This window comes from Vulpes vulpes, chromosome 4, assembly GCF_048418805.1.
Source record: "Vulpes vulpes isolate BD-2025 chromosome 4, VulVul3, whole genome shotgun sequence".
In the NCBI taxonomy this organism is placed as follows: domain Eukaryota; kingdom Metazoa; phylum Chordata; class Mammalia; order Carnivora; family Canidae; genus Vulpes; species Vulpes vulpes.
In genome coordinates, this window is record NC_132783.1 from 114814469 (window position 1) to 114827459 (window position 12991).

Sequence of the window (12991 nt, forward strand, 5' to 3'; positions counted from 1 at the left end):
AAAGAAGTTGATGATTACCAATATTATATAAAAACAAAAAACAAAGAGTGTAACATAGACACATGTTGATGCCTGTGTTTCTTAAAGGGAGGGCATGGATAAAGATGGAGAAGCCACAGTCAGGTTTGTAGCATCAACCAGCTCTATGCACACATCTGCCATTTAACTGAGAGCACAGTGTGGATGCAAGAGACCAACTTTGAACTCTACACCTCGTAACAACAAACACATGCCCCACCCTTCAGTACCTGCTCAAATTCCCTGAGGAGTCTTGCTTCTTATCCACAGCCATGCCCTGCCTCAGAAGTCTTAGCTCTTAATCCTGAATCATAAACTTCACTGGGAGCACTTACTGTTCTTTTTCTTTTCTGTGTCCCTATAGTAATGCATCTTAGAAGGGGAAAAGCTCACTGAGTTTTGGAATTCCTAAAGCTGACTTCAAATATTAGCTCAGCCCGTCTCTGCTGTAGAATATGGGGAAAACATTTACTCCTGCACCATCTCAATAGCATCACCTACAAAATGGGGATAATAATCGTTCAAGATTTTTATAAAACTCAAAGACAATATATATGAAGTATCTGTCACTTGGTAAGTCTCTGAAATAATCTTTGTTTACCCAGTACCAGCCCTCCATTCTTCTCATTACGGCAAATTTTTTGAGAGCAGAAATTATACATCTTTTGTATCCCCTACTATTGGTTATAGAGTGAGGAAGAAATATTAATTGAAAGAAACAATGAAATGACAGGTGCTGAAGGATATAAATTAGGTGTTAGCAGACTGGTTTGGTTACACACCTGGGTAAGCAGCATAATTTTGTTACACTGGCTACATGTAGGACACTTGAAAACTTTGGTAAACTTGAGAGTTTACGACTTATGCCTAAAGAGGACAGCCCTGGGGCACTTGGGTGGCTCAGTTAAGCATCTGATTTCAACTCAGGTCATGATCTCAGGGTCCTGGGACAGAGCACCATGTTGGGCTCCCTGCTCAGTAGGGAGTCTGCTTGTCCTTCTCCCTCTGACCCTCCCCCTGCTTGTGCATGTATGCACACACTCTTTCTCTCAAATAAATAACTAAAATCTTGAAAAAGAAAGAGGACAGCATTTCTCAACTCTAGAAAATAGAAACTGAGCAGGAATGTGGGTTCAGGGTTCCCTGATGCCCTAAGTTTTTTTTAGGGAATCCAGAAATCTGAATTTTTATGCCATATTGTAAAAAGCACTGTGCATTTTAAATTCAATGGGCTATTAATCTGCAACTCTAAAATGATGAGGGACTCTTAGGCAAGAGCTAAGATGCCATCTGTCTGCTATCCATGCCTAAAGTCTGGCTAGATCCCCCTTGGGCTTCCTGAGTGAGTCTATAACAGAGAGAAACCCATTATAATTAGGCAACTAGCACCCACCTGATTGCCATTTAGACTCTCAGCATCTTGTTTTTATTTAAAGATAGACAGATAGATTGATTGATTGGAGAGAGAAAGTGCATACTCATGCACGAGTAGGGGGCCAGGGGGGATGGAGAGGGAAAGAATCTCTAGCAGACCTCACACTGAGCATGAAGCCTAACACAGGGCTTGATCCTATGACCCTGAGACCATGACCTGAGCTAAAACCAAGACTTGGAAGTTTAACCAACTGAGCCACCTACACACCCTGGCTCTCAGCATCTTTATACTGTGTGATTCCTTGACTCATGGAGACATTTGTTCACTTGGATTAGGGATAAAGCCCTTTGCTGAGTGTTCTCAGCACCACTGAACAATAGATATACATGACCTTTCTGGACAGTATTTCACATTCTGGTGGTAGAGTTGACCTATAAATGTACACCAAGGCAACAATGCAGGACAAACCAACTGGGCCTTGAAAACACAATGCTTCCAGGGGACAGGCAGCTAAATAAAATTAGAAAAATGAGCTAGTTAGGAAAGAAATTATCTAGATGGAATATACCCACCTCTCTCTTAGTAAACTGGGGCTACATAGGTGTGAGTCAATATTGCCACATTTTTCAAAAATTGAGAGAGACTTACAGATACCCAAATTTTGAAGTAAAATTCCACGATTTTTTAAAAAAAGATTTTATTTATTCATGAGAGACACACAGAGAGGGAGAGGCAGAGACATAGGCAGAGGGAGAAGCAGGGCCCATGCAGGGAGCCCAATGCAGGACTCGATCCCAGGACTCCAGGATCATACCCTGAGCCGAAGGCAGATGCCCAACTGCTGAGCCACCCAGGTGTCCCAAATTCCATGATTCTTAAATATTGTGCTGCATGTGGCTTATGAATGACCATTCATTCGGTGATCACTTCTGCAGTATTGGATAAAAGGTAGATGGGAGGCCCAGCCCAGATTGCCACAAGAGGTCAGAGCAAGAGAGTAACAAAGTAAAGCTATCTTCTTTGCCTTTGCACCTGTCACTCCTCCACCCAGAACACACTTGCCTCATCCCTTTCTTGCCCCCTTACCTTGTCTTTCTGGAAAGCTTCTATTTACCATTGAGACTCAAGTCTACCACTACCCTTTCAGAGGCCATGCCCACTCCTTAAGGCATCTCTAACACTCCTTACAAATTGCTTCTCCCAACACCAATGTTATATTTTAATTTTCTCTTTATAGGATGGTCAGCCTCATGAGGGATAAAGTCCTGAAGGCAGGGAACATGTCTTACTTTTGTCTGTACTTCTAGTGCTTAACACCATGTCTGGGCTTGATTAAGGGCTCAAACATGCTTGCTAAGGGAGTGGAAGGCTTTTTAGATTAAAGAGTTTCTCCAAGTGTGATCCCCATACTAACTACTACAGAATACCTCCAGGGCCAGCTCTTGAATAATCTTACTCAGGAAATCCAGAATTCATCCCGAAGTCTTGTTTTAAATAAGCTCTCTGGGTGCACTGAAGATTGCACTGAAGATTGAGGTCCTCCTGGCTAAACTGTAATTCCCACTAGGAAAAAGGCTGTCTTCTTTCTTGGCCATTATATTCCTAGCACCTGGTACAACACTGGGCATAAAGTAGGCATTCAGCATATATGTGCAGAATGTATGAATGAAAAGGTAAGAATTAAGTGGTAACTGCTTAATTCTTTAATAGAATAAGACCTTTAATAGAAATCACAATCTGCATCTTAACCTGTCACTTTATTTATACTGATCACAAAGGCACCACGGAAGCTGAATAGTTGGTCAGTAACTACTATCTCTATGGACAGTCTCATCAACTCCTGCCCTTCTAGGCATGGAAGAGTGTTCAGAGGATAACATAAGGTGTTTGCTGATTCAATGACTTTATCCTTTAATGACTGCAGGCAAGGAAAAGCAAGGAAGCTCAAATGCAAAGAACACACAAAACTCTCATCTTGGTTACTGATGTTAGTAGTACTTCTCTTCCATCTTTCCTGCATCCCCTACCCTACAACCATCACTTTGCCTCAGTAATCCCCTGTTGCCAAGACGTCCAGCAGGAATAGTTCCTGTTATACTTCCTCTCCCTTCCCTTCTCTACCCTCTGGTGGAGGGATAGTGAATAGCAAAATGGGCAGGAAAAAAAATCAAGTGACAGCAAAAATTATGAAAAACAAATATTCATTGGGGTGCCTGTGTGGTTCAGTTGGTTGGGTGTCCAACTCTTGATTTTGGCTCAGGTCATGATCTCAGGTTCCTGGGATCAAGCCCTGTGGAGGACACCATGCTCAATGGGGAGTCTGCTTGAGATTCTCTCTCCCCTTCTCCCTCTTCCCCACCCACCTGCTCACAGTGTCCTCTATCTCTCTCTAAATAAATAAATTAATTTAAAAAATAAAAGAAAGAAAAACAAATATTTAGTTATTTTCTGGAGGTAAGACTGAGGCAGTCAATTTAAGGTAACTACTAGTCCAGATTTCAAAAAAGCAAATGAAATTAAACCTGAATAAGACACTTTTCTTGGTTTACCATAAATGATTAGTTAATGTAGCCCATATAAAACCTGTCTACTCCCTTTGACAGTTTTTACTCAATTTAATTTGGGACAGATGTACAGTTTTCCCAAACCGATGGACCATGGGAAACGAAAGGTTTCCTGGCCTCATATAAAAGCTAACAGAGAATCTTCCAGGCAGGCTGGGATTACAATGCCACCATTGCCACCCAAATTGGCCAGTCCTGGCTCTGATCTTGGAGCTAAAGAGAAAAAATAAAGATCTAAGCACAAGATAGCATTATTGCTTCTCAGACAATCCCCACAGCAACTTTGCTCACTAGACCACAAGATACTTGAAAGCAAGGGCCTTTTATCATCTCTATTTCCCCAAGGTCCATCTCAGTTCATAGCATTGAAGAAACATTTAAAGAATGGCCAAATTAATAGAAACCTGTACACTGATATATGGCAGGAATCAAGTTTAAGAACCCAGATCCATTCACTCCAGGTTCCCTAACCACAAAGGATAACGCTGCGTATCATATTTCAACCCCCCCAATAAATGGCCAATTACCCTATTGCAGATTAAATGTTAGGTAGTTAAGATAACAATACAAAAGCACCACCTTTTGCCTCAGAACATTTCTTCCTTTTATTTTTATTTTTTTGTCATTTATTATCTTGTCCTGCCAGTCAACATCTTGACACTAGGACAGCAGTTAACATCTCATTCCATCAAGCTCTGCTGTAGACAATTCTCAGCAGTATGAGGGAATACACACACCAGCCATTTATTTTTCCTGATTCCTTAAGCAAGTAATCCTTGAGTAATGGGCCCCTTTGAGAGTATGACAAAATCTATGGAGTATGACAAAAGCTAGAGAGCCTCCCCTCAGTAAATAAATTAGCATATGCATATAAATGCAAAATATTAAGCATCATCATAGGCGGTTTTTAGATATGTTGATGCCCATACCCAAAACCTCTCTTCAAAGACTCTAAACCATATCAAAAGGAATGGAGATTATCTGAAAATCAAATACCTATTCAACATTATTCAGCTTTCCAGGGAGATGGTTTCACAGAACACAGAATACAACAATTAAACTTTAGCTCTTTTTTAAGGATAGTGAGTAACACAGTAGACAATATTTTCAACCTCGGCATTACCAAAATGCAAAATTGCTATTTTATTTGATGGGTCACTCCTGTGTAAAATCACAGCTATAATTTGAAGCATTGTAAGGTTTTCTCATTAGGTGCTTTATCAAACCACTGCCTTAAAAGTCTCTGAAAACTTCCTTTTGCTTTTTAGGTAATCTAAGCATAATTGATCAGGCTACCATAAGGAACAGTATATCTATCACAGTGCCAGGAACATGGACCTTGGGGTCACAGGACCACTGTTTACTTCTTGGGCAACTCTGAGCAAGTAGTATAACTTGGTGCAGCCTCAGTTTCTAAAAAGAAGATGATGCAGTGTTCTCCTCCAAGGTTTCTCTGAGGATTAAATGAACTAACACATAGAAATTAGTGCATTGCAAAGGCCATTGTGATGCCCAATAAGTGATAATAAATGCTAATATAATTGTCTATAAAATACTTATCATAGTTCTTAACACACAGTAAATCCTTAATAAATGGAGTCTGGTATAATTATCATTCTTGAAATCTGTATGAGCACTATCTTATAAGTGGTCTTAGGGATAGAGAGAATTCCAAATTCTTAATATGAGTTTTCAATGCACAATGCACTTTCAGTTCAAATCACTGAGAGCCTACCAGGAGGGAATGTGGAAAAGAGATGAAAGAAATATGATCTATGTTTTTGACTATCCATAGCTCAGTAGATGTCACCAAGTCCATAGAAGCACACACAACCTGTGGTGCCAATTTAATCCAATTTTGAGTCTCCAGTTGTTCTTGCCCATTCAGCTCACACCACCATACCGTAAATTCCTTCTGGAGTTTAATCCCTGGAGGGAAAATGTCTCTACTGATTAATTTTTATGCTTCCATCTGTCATCAAATGGCAATCATGCAACCACACAGATCTCCTTTTCAGTCTTAGTTGTCAGAAAAACTCAAAATGGTCTTTGTTTTTTATGTATTCAATTCATATGTCAAAGACTTCTCTTTTTCTTCTCCTTGAGGTCTCCTCTCAAAGGCCATCCAACAAATTATGTCTTAAGCAATCAATCCCTTCAAAATGTTTTGAAAATAATCCAGGTACCAATCTTACAATAGTTATTGGTCATTTCCCAAAGTGGGGAACCAGATAGACCACCTGTCACACATTCTTTCTAATCAACTACAGGTGTAATTTCTTCTTTTAACTTGTGCATAGGAAAGGCATAAGCATTTTAAGCCACATTTTCTAAGTTGGAATATTTAATTCTATATCTCTTAGAAGTTTCTTATGTGTGAAAGTCTCTGAGCTGAACAAGAAAAACTCTACAAGGTAGGGAAGATGCAATCAACCCAAACACCCATCGTACTGGCATTTACAGTTAGCTGACAGTGAAAAAGCAGACCCATTTTCTAAAGCATTCTAGGATCTAAAATACCAACTGATGGAATCACTCAAAAGGCCCTGGAAATTTTTCTTGGAGGGCTTTCTCTTATGAAGACGAATGACAACTCAAGTGGTTTTTGCAACACTACCACCTACTCACAGGCCCTCCTTTCATTGGTTGATCGCAGAAATAAATGTCAGGAATAGCAGCAATTACTTACATCTATAGGTCATCTCAAAGCTGTCGCTGATGTTCACAATATCAATCTGGGGGAGCAGTTTCGGGGGCTCTGTGAGTTGTGACAAAGCAAATCTAAAAGCGGCATGTTCCTGTGACTGCTGGTTTGGAAATAATCCCCCTAGGAGGAAAATAAATGTAACATGGTATCTGGAATAGAGACAGGTTTAGTCCCCCAATAGCCCATCCCAGATGGACCCTTTTCTTCTCCCCATGCCAAACCCACTAGTTGTAGCCTTCGGTGATGGGGAGGAGAGTTCAAATAGACTCAAGTAGACATGGAAGCTTCAACTTCCACAGATGAGTTTTTATGTGACAAGGGCCTCTAACAGGCATCACTCTGCCCAAACATTTGGTTGTTCACTCCTCAACCCAGATCAATTCAGAGAAAACAAGAGAACTGTATTTCTCTTCCTCCTTCGTCCTGGCAACCATCTAGGTGGCCTAAGCTCTTGTGTGCACGTAAACCCATGCTGCGTCCATTTTTTCCTGTATCAGACCCATTCCCCACTACAGAGCCTTACAGGAAGTAGCATTAACAAATATTGCAGGGTGAAATCTAGCCCTGGGACCCTATAAAGCACCGTAACCCTTTGCTTTGACAGTTTTGGTCTTTGACCTGGCAAGACCTGCATGCAATTTAATCATTCTATCACCTCTGAGGTATATTATCCATTTCTTCTGAAAACCCTGGGTTTCTAAAAACAGTATTTTGCTGCTTCTTTGACACTCATGATCCCAGCTACCTAGGGATGACTTGTTATATAAGAGATTGCCATGGTGTACATTTGCATGGTAGAACCGTGGACTTCAGAGATGTGGGGATTTAAGAATGTCAGGAAGGTATGAACATTCTATTCTAGTGAAAAGCATAACAAAGGTGCTTGTTGGGGCTCTAGTTCCTAGAAGTGAGAGTATGTGGCTTATCTTTGTATTTACTGTAGACGTGTAAAATGAATTAAATCCCATTTCCATGAATTAGAATCAGCTATGTCCAGAGACTGAACTATAGTGAATGTTTACATAGAAGTTTATCTCAGCTTCAACAGGAATCCCAGTCCCAACGTAATGTACTTATAACTTCTTATACAGAGGTATGTGCTTATTTTTAAGAACCAGTAGATGGACTGTAAGGCTTTTATTAGAGATCCTACAAGTAGAATCAAGTACTACCTGATGACAGTGGTATTTTCAGCATTTGTTCTACAATTTTATGTTTCAACCTTTTATTTGAAAACAAATAGTGATCTTATCTGTTGAACAAATAAGTTTCATAAGTATGATGAAAAATTTTGCAGAGATACATGGGCATACATATCATACACACGTCCAAAAAACACAAACCACCTCCATGCATTTGTACCCGTAGCTCTATACACAAATACACTTGGTGAAAGCAAATCCACATATCTCAAGACAAGCATTTCCAATCAGCAAAGTATGGGCAATGCCTAAGTGCCAACATAAACAACGCTACACATAAGAGCAAGTGATTTACACATGCTCATATGCCTCCATTTTAGAGTAAAAATAAATGATGCTCCACCCTCCCTCCCCTCAGGTGACCACACCCCAAACACTTCCCTATCCCCTTCCTCCTCTGAAATGAATGAAAGGGAGGGGTGGGGGTGGGGAGGTAGGCGGCTCCAGACGGGGCTGCAAGGGAAGTGTCTCCTGAGGCAGGAAGTTTTGTTTTGCGTGTAAGGCACTAACACATATACACACACTTCAGAATATAGTTTAACAGGTGTCAGGAAACAAAGCAAGTTACTCCATGGCTGTTCCAACCACCCTTGGAGCCGGCATGCTGGAGAGGCCCAAAGAGCCTGGTACTGCAGCACATGTGTGCCCAGCAAAATAGGACCTGCACCATATCCCTCCCCCCGCCTCCAAAACACACATTCACACAAATAACACAAACTACCAGTAATGGGAACTTGCCCTAGTGGAGCTATGTCCCTACGGGGGAGAGAAAACAAGAACCCAAACCAACCAAGATGCCTCCAAGCAGAGCAGCTTGCTCCATTCCGGGACACACACAGCCCTGAAACGCTGGTCACACGGAACCCCGAGCCCTTGTGGATGAGCATTGTTACTGGTGTTTGTTTTGCTTTCACCCATTATTATTAGGAGGAGCAACATCTACCAGCCGCCCCCGCCAATCCAGGGCGGGTGAGGGGTCCTTTTAGAAGCCCCACAACCAGGAACGGGAAATGGGGAGCAAAAAGGCAGGCAGCATGTTGAAACCTGCCTCTAAGTTGAGAGGACAGAGCCTGGGGATGGGGACAGCCAAGAGGAGGAAGGGAAACGTGTGTATGTGTGTGTGTGTGCGTGTGTGTGTGTAAAAGGTAGACGAGGTCTGTGCATGCAACCTCTCAGGGGAGGGGGCAACGGAAGGAATAAAGGCAGGATAGGAAGTTCCAGCTTGGAGGAGTGAGGACCACCAGCCCAGCATGGCAGACAGCAGAGAGAAGGAGCCGGGGAGTCCAGCACTGGAGTGAGAGCCCCCTTCTCTGGACTTAGCCTGGGGGCCCCCTGGCAGGATTTCAGCGGCTGCAAGAAACCCAGCACCCTGCACTCCTTCTTTTAGAGGGTCTCCTTCCCCTCCCCCAGCCAAGAAACCATCGCCTCAGCCAAGTAAATGCCTATGTGCCTATTTAATACCTGATCACACACAGAAATACACCACACCTATTTGTCTAAATACATGAAAGCGGGCACCATCTATCAAGCAATGGAGTGAACTCCTTTAAACACCCACCAGCCCTTTCCTCCTCGCTACAGCCTGAATTTTCTTTCTTTCAAAGCAGTGGTTCCTCCATTTCACAGGCTCATGCCTAGAGTGTGAGTGCTGTGTGTGGGGCTGTGTGTGTGCATGTGTATGTGTGTGCACACTGCCCTCTGCCCCTCATCTGAGCAAGAGAAGCCCCCTCCCCGGCTGGAGGTCCAAGTGGGCTTTCCATCATCACCCAGCTTTCTATCCAAGCACAGTCCGGAGCGGGGGGTGGGGGGGTGGGGGGGTTGGGGGGACACAGGCAATACTCCCCCCCCCCAAAAAATAAAAGAAACCCTTGCCAGACCCAGAAAGTCCCTCCCCAGGCTGCCCCCTCTCACTCACCGATCTGGATATTGTTGGGGAAATTGGCACCTACTACCGCGCCTAGGAACCCGGTGCAGAAGAAGGCAAAAATGTGCTGCATATTCCTTTTTGCATTGGCGAAAAAGAAGCCCAGGTCCAGTCATAGATTTGGTATCTCCCCCCCTTCCCTAGATTGCTCTCTCCGCTCGCCTGTTCTTTTCCTCCTGCAGTTCCTGCCCTCCTTCGTGCTTCCTTCTTCCCTTCGGGGAGGCTTGTCTGTTTCCCCTGGAATCGGAGCACTTCCACGGCCGCGTTAACGCCAACTGACAGCCAGATGAACTGAGCGCGGAGCGGAGCAGCCCGTCCTCATGCTGGCGGAGCGCTCGCCCCCCTCCCCTCCCTCCCCCCCCCCTCCCCTCCCTCCCCTCCCCTCCTCCCCGCGCAGCCTGCCTCTCGCTCCCTCCCCTCGCTCTCCCCCTCACTCGCACACAGGCTGCGAGCTCGGGCGGCGCTAGTGCCCACCGAGCCAGCTCCAGCTCCGCGGCTGACCTCCTCTCCCTGCCAGCCCCTGGCTCCCAGTCCTCACCTTCTCCTCCTCCCTGTGTGTTCAGATAGGGGGGGGGGGGTGATGATACAGGCAGCCTGGTCCCGAAAGGGACAACCCGGTCCCCTTCACCCTCCCCCGCCTCCCCCAATTCTCCCTGCCCCCTCCCCCGGCTGCCAGCCCCGCAGATGCTACTGGAAATGTGGGTTCAGCTGTAAGTCAGTAGGTGGCAGGGGGTCCCCACAATAGTCCTCCATCCACCCGCTGCTTGATCTAGGTCACTTTTTCTAGGAGCGCTCGGGCTGTGCTGGATATATCTCCTGCACTCCACTGGCCCAATTATTCCTACAACTAATTCCTGAGGGGGAGACCCTAGAAATCCCTCCTAGGAGCTTTAAAGGAAAATAAAGCCTTTTCCTCCCTAATGGGAGGAATGACAAAAAGGCAAACCAGAGGGTCCAGAATGATTGGCAGGTGCCTTGGTTTGGGTATTTGGCACTCCCCAGCTGCTCTTACAAGTGGAATTGGTGGTCCCTTCTGAAATTCTAGGCATCTAAAATGGGCCCCCTTCCCACTTTCCCTGCATGCCACAGGAGTCTATAGCATCAGAATTGTGTGGGTGTACAATAAAGGCTAAGGATTCTTAGAGCAATTACATGAGTCATTTTGCAGGGATTCTAGTGAGAAGATTCAGGCTTCTTTCAAGTCTCTCTGGATGCCGGTCATGTCCACTGTAAACTGGAACTCCACAGACCCTCTTGGATTGGAGCTTCCATTGCAATAACCTGTAGAGAGAACAATTGTGTTCAGGGAAATAGTGTGGGTTGCAAAGTGACAGTCACTAACCCTCACAGAGCACTTTGCAGTTTCTGAAGCAACTTCACACTGTGACCTCGCTCCCTCCTCACACCGGCCCTGTGAAATAGTCACCACCATTATTTTGCAGATGAAAAACACCCGAGGCTCCACGGACTAAATCATAAAACTACAGATCTTACTAAGATGGAGTCTGGGCCCTCGGGACCAACATATGGTCCATCCTATGCACTTGAATGTTCTGGGCATTACCAACTGATCCACAGCCCTGGTCAGAACTCCCACTCAACAGATGATGACATAGGAAAAGGAAAGTTCTACCTTTCCACAGTTAGAAAGAAGAACAGACCTGATTTTGCTTTGGCATTTGACTAGGCCATTTCTTCCCAAGGCTCCTGGCTTCCTTCACCAAGATTGCTCAATTACACACACACTCACATGATGCTACAAGGGCTGGGATTTGCAAGAAAGATCTCAGAACGTTTGATGAAGCTCTGAAACTAGGAACAACTTGGAGGTCAGATGCTTTATCATTTCTTACGCACTTTTGCATATATTAATTAGCTCAAGTGATTTTTTAATGCTAGTGTTAATTTATTTACCATACGCCAGATACCATGCCAGGCAATGCACACACATCACTTACTTGTACAATGACGCCTGTAGTAGATAATCTCATCCCCATTTTACAGATAAAGAAACTAGGACCTAATAATTTCCCCAAGTTGCCACGACTAACAAGGAAGAGATTGGGGATTTGAACACAGGAAACTCTACCCTGAGGCCCAGGCTCTGAACCCTCAGGCTCTAATGGCAGAAAGTATTGAGCATTCTAGAGGGAGTGTAAGCATCAGCTTGAGAAGGTGAGAGAATAGATCAGGAAAGACCACCTCTAAGGTCCCTGCCGACATTAGGAGTCTGTGATGCCAGGATTCCTTATTATAATATAATTTCTTCATTTGCATTTTTTGTCTCTTGCTATTTTGAATGGTACCTGGGGATCTTTTAAGTTCCCTGAGCTTTGTGCCTGGTAATAATAATAATTAGGCTGTCACTGAAAGCTTCACACTTCTCTGTCACCTTTCAGAGGAAGATCTCAAAGTCCTTTACAAGGATTAATTAGCAAAACTTCAACGCCTACCTGTAATAGTTGATTTGTTTTGCTTACTTTGGGGGATGGGAACTTAAGGAATCAAAACCATGCATTTTCTATGATCATTAGAAATCCTATAGTCAGGTTTTTCCTAAAATATAGCTCTAACTATGTCATTGCTCTGCTCAAATATGGTCAGCGGCTCCCCTTGGCCTATTAAACACATAGTTGTTCAATGATTAAATAAATGTGGAACTTATGTATTTCAAGCTTGGGCATCTAGGTCAAATTAAGTTTAGGTTAAACTGTTTATCTTTGAAATTCTCTTCAAATATGGGTTGGAGAACCTACTCTGTATCTAATAGGGTGTCATGAGCTGAGGGATATGGAAAGGAGTAGGACACAGTTTCCACCTCTAGGCAGGTGCATGTAGTAGAAGAAGAAGATAGATGAATCCTGCCATCTGTCATCCAAAGCAGACCATGACATGTGCTCTAATAGAGATGTAAACAGAACTCTAGGGGAGCAAAGTAGGAAGCAACCAATACAGCTGTCCCTGGGGAGCCAGAAAGGCTTCAAAAGGCAGACAGTGAGGGCAGGGGGGAGATACGCAATCCAAGGGAAGAGTACTTCCAAGGGCTGGAGGCAGGAGAGGATACTGTATACTCCAGGAGCCTGGAACCTGTGCTGCTGACTGGGAAGAGAGAATGAGTAACATGAAACTTAGCAGTCACAGTCAGAATCTGGAGGCCACTGAATTTCTGGAAAGCAATGGGGAGCAATGAGACATTTTCAG

General features: G+C 43.9%; 1 protein-coding gene across 4 annotated transcripts in view; it reads right to left on the bottom strand.

The window, feature by feature from the left end:
• Positions 1-10208, bottom strand: part of GRIA1 (glutamate ionotropic receptor AMPA type subunit 1) — a 302439-nt gene extending 292231 nt beyond the window's left edge. Inside the window, exons 1-2 of one of the 4 annotated variants that reach the window (XR_012001207.1) lie at positions 9782-10154; positions 6647-6784 (exon numbers count right to left, since the gene is read on the bottom strand). Coding sequence is in view for 3 of the 4 variants with exons in the window: in XM_072756784.1 (XP_072612885.1) it covers positions 6647-6784; positions 9782-9863 (220 nt within the window). In the remaining variant the exon portion in view is untranslated. Of the gene's footprint in view, positions 1-6646; positions 6785-9781 lie in introns of all 4 variants that reach the window. The other 3 variants (XM_072756784.1, XM_072756785.1, XM_072756786.1) reach the window with 3 other exon arrangements.
• Between the last annotated feature and the right edge of the window lie 2783 nt (positions 10209-12991).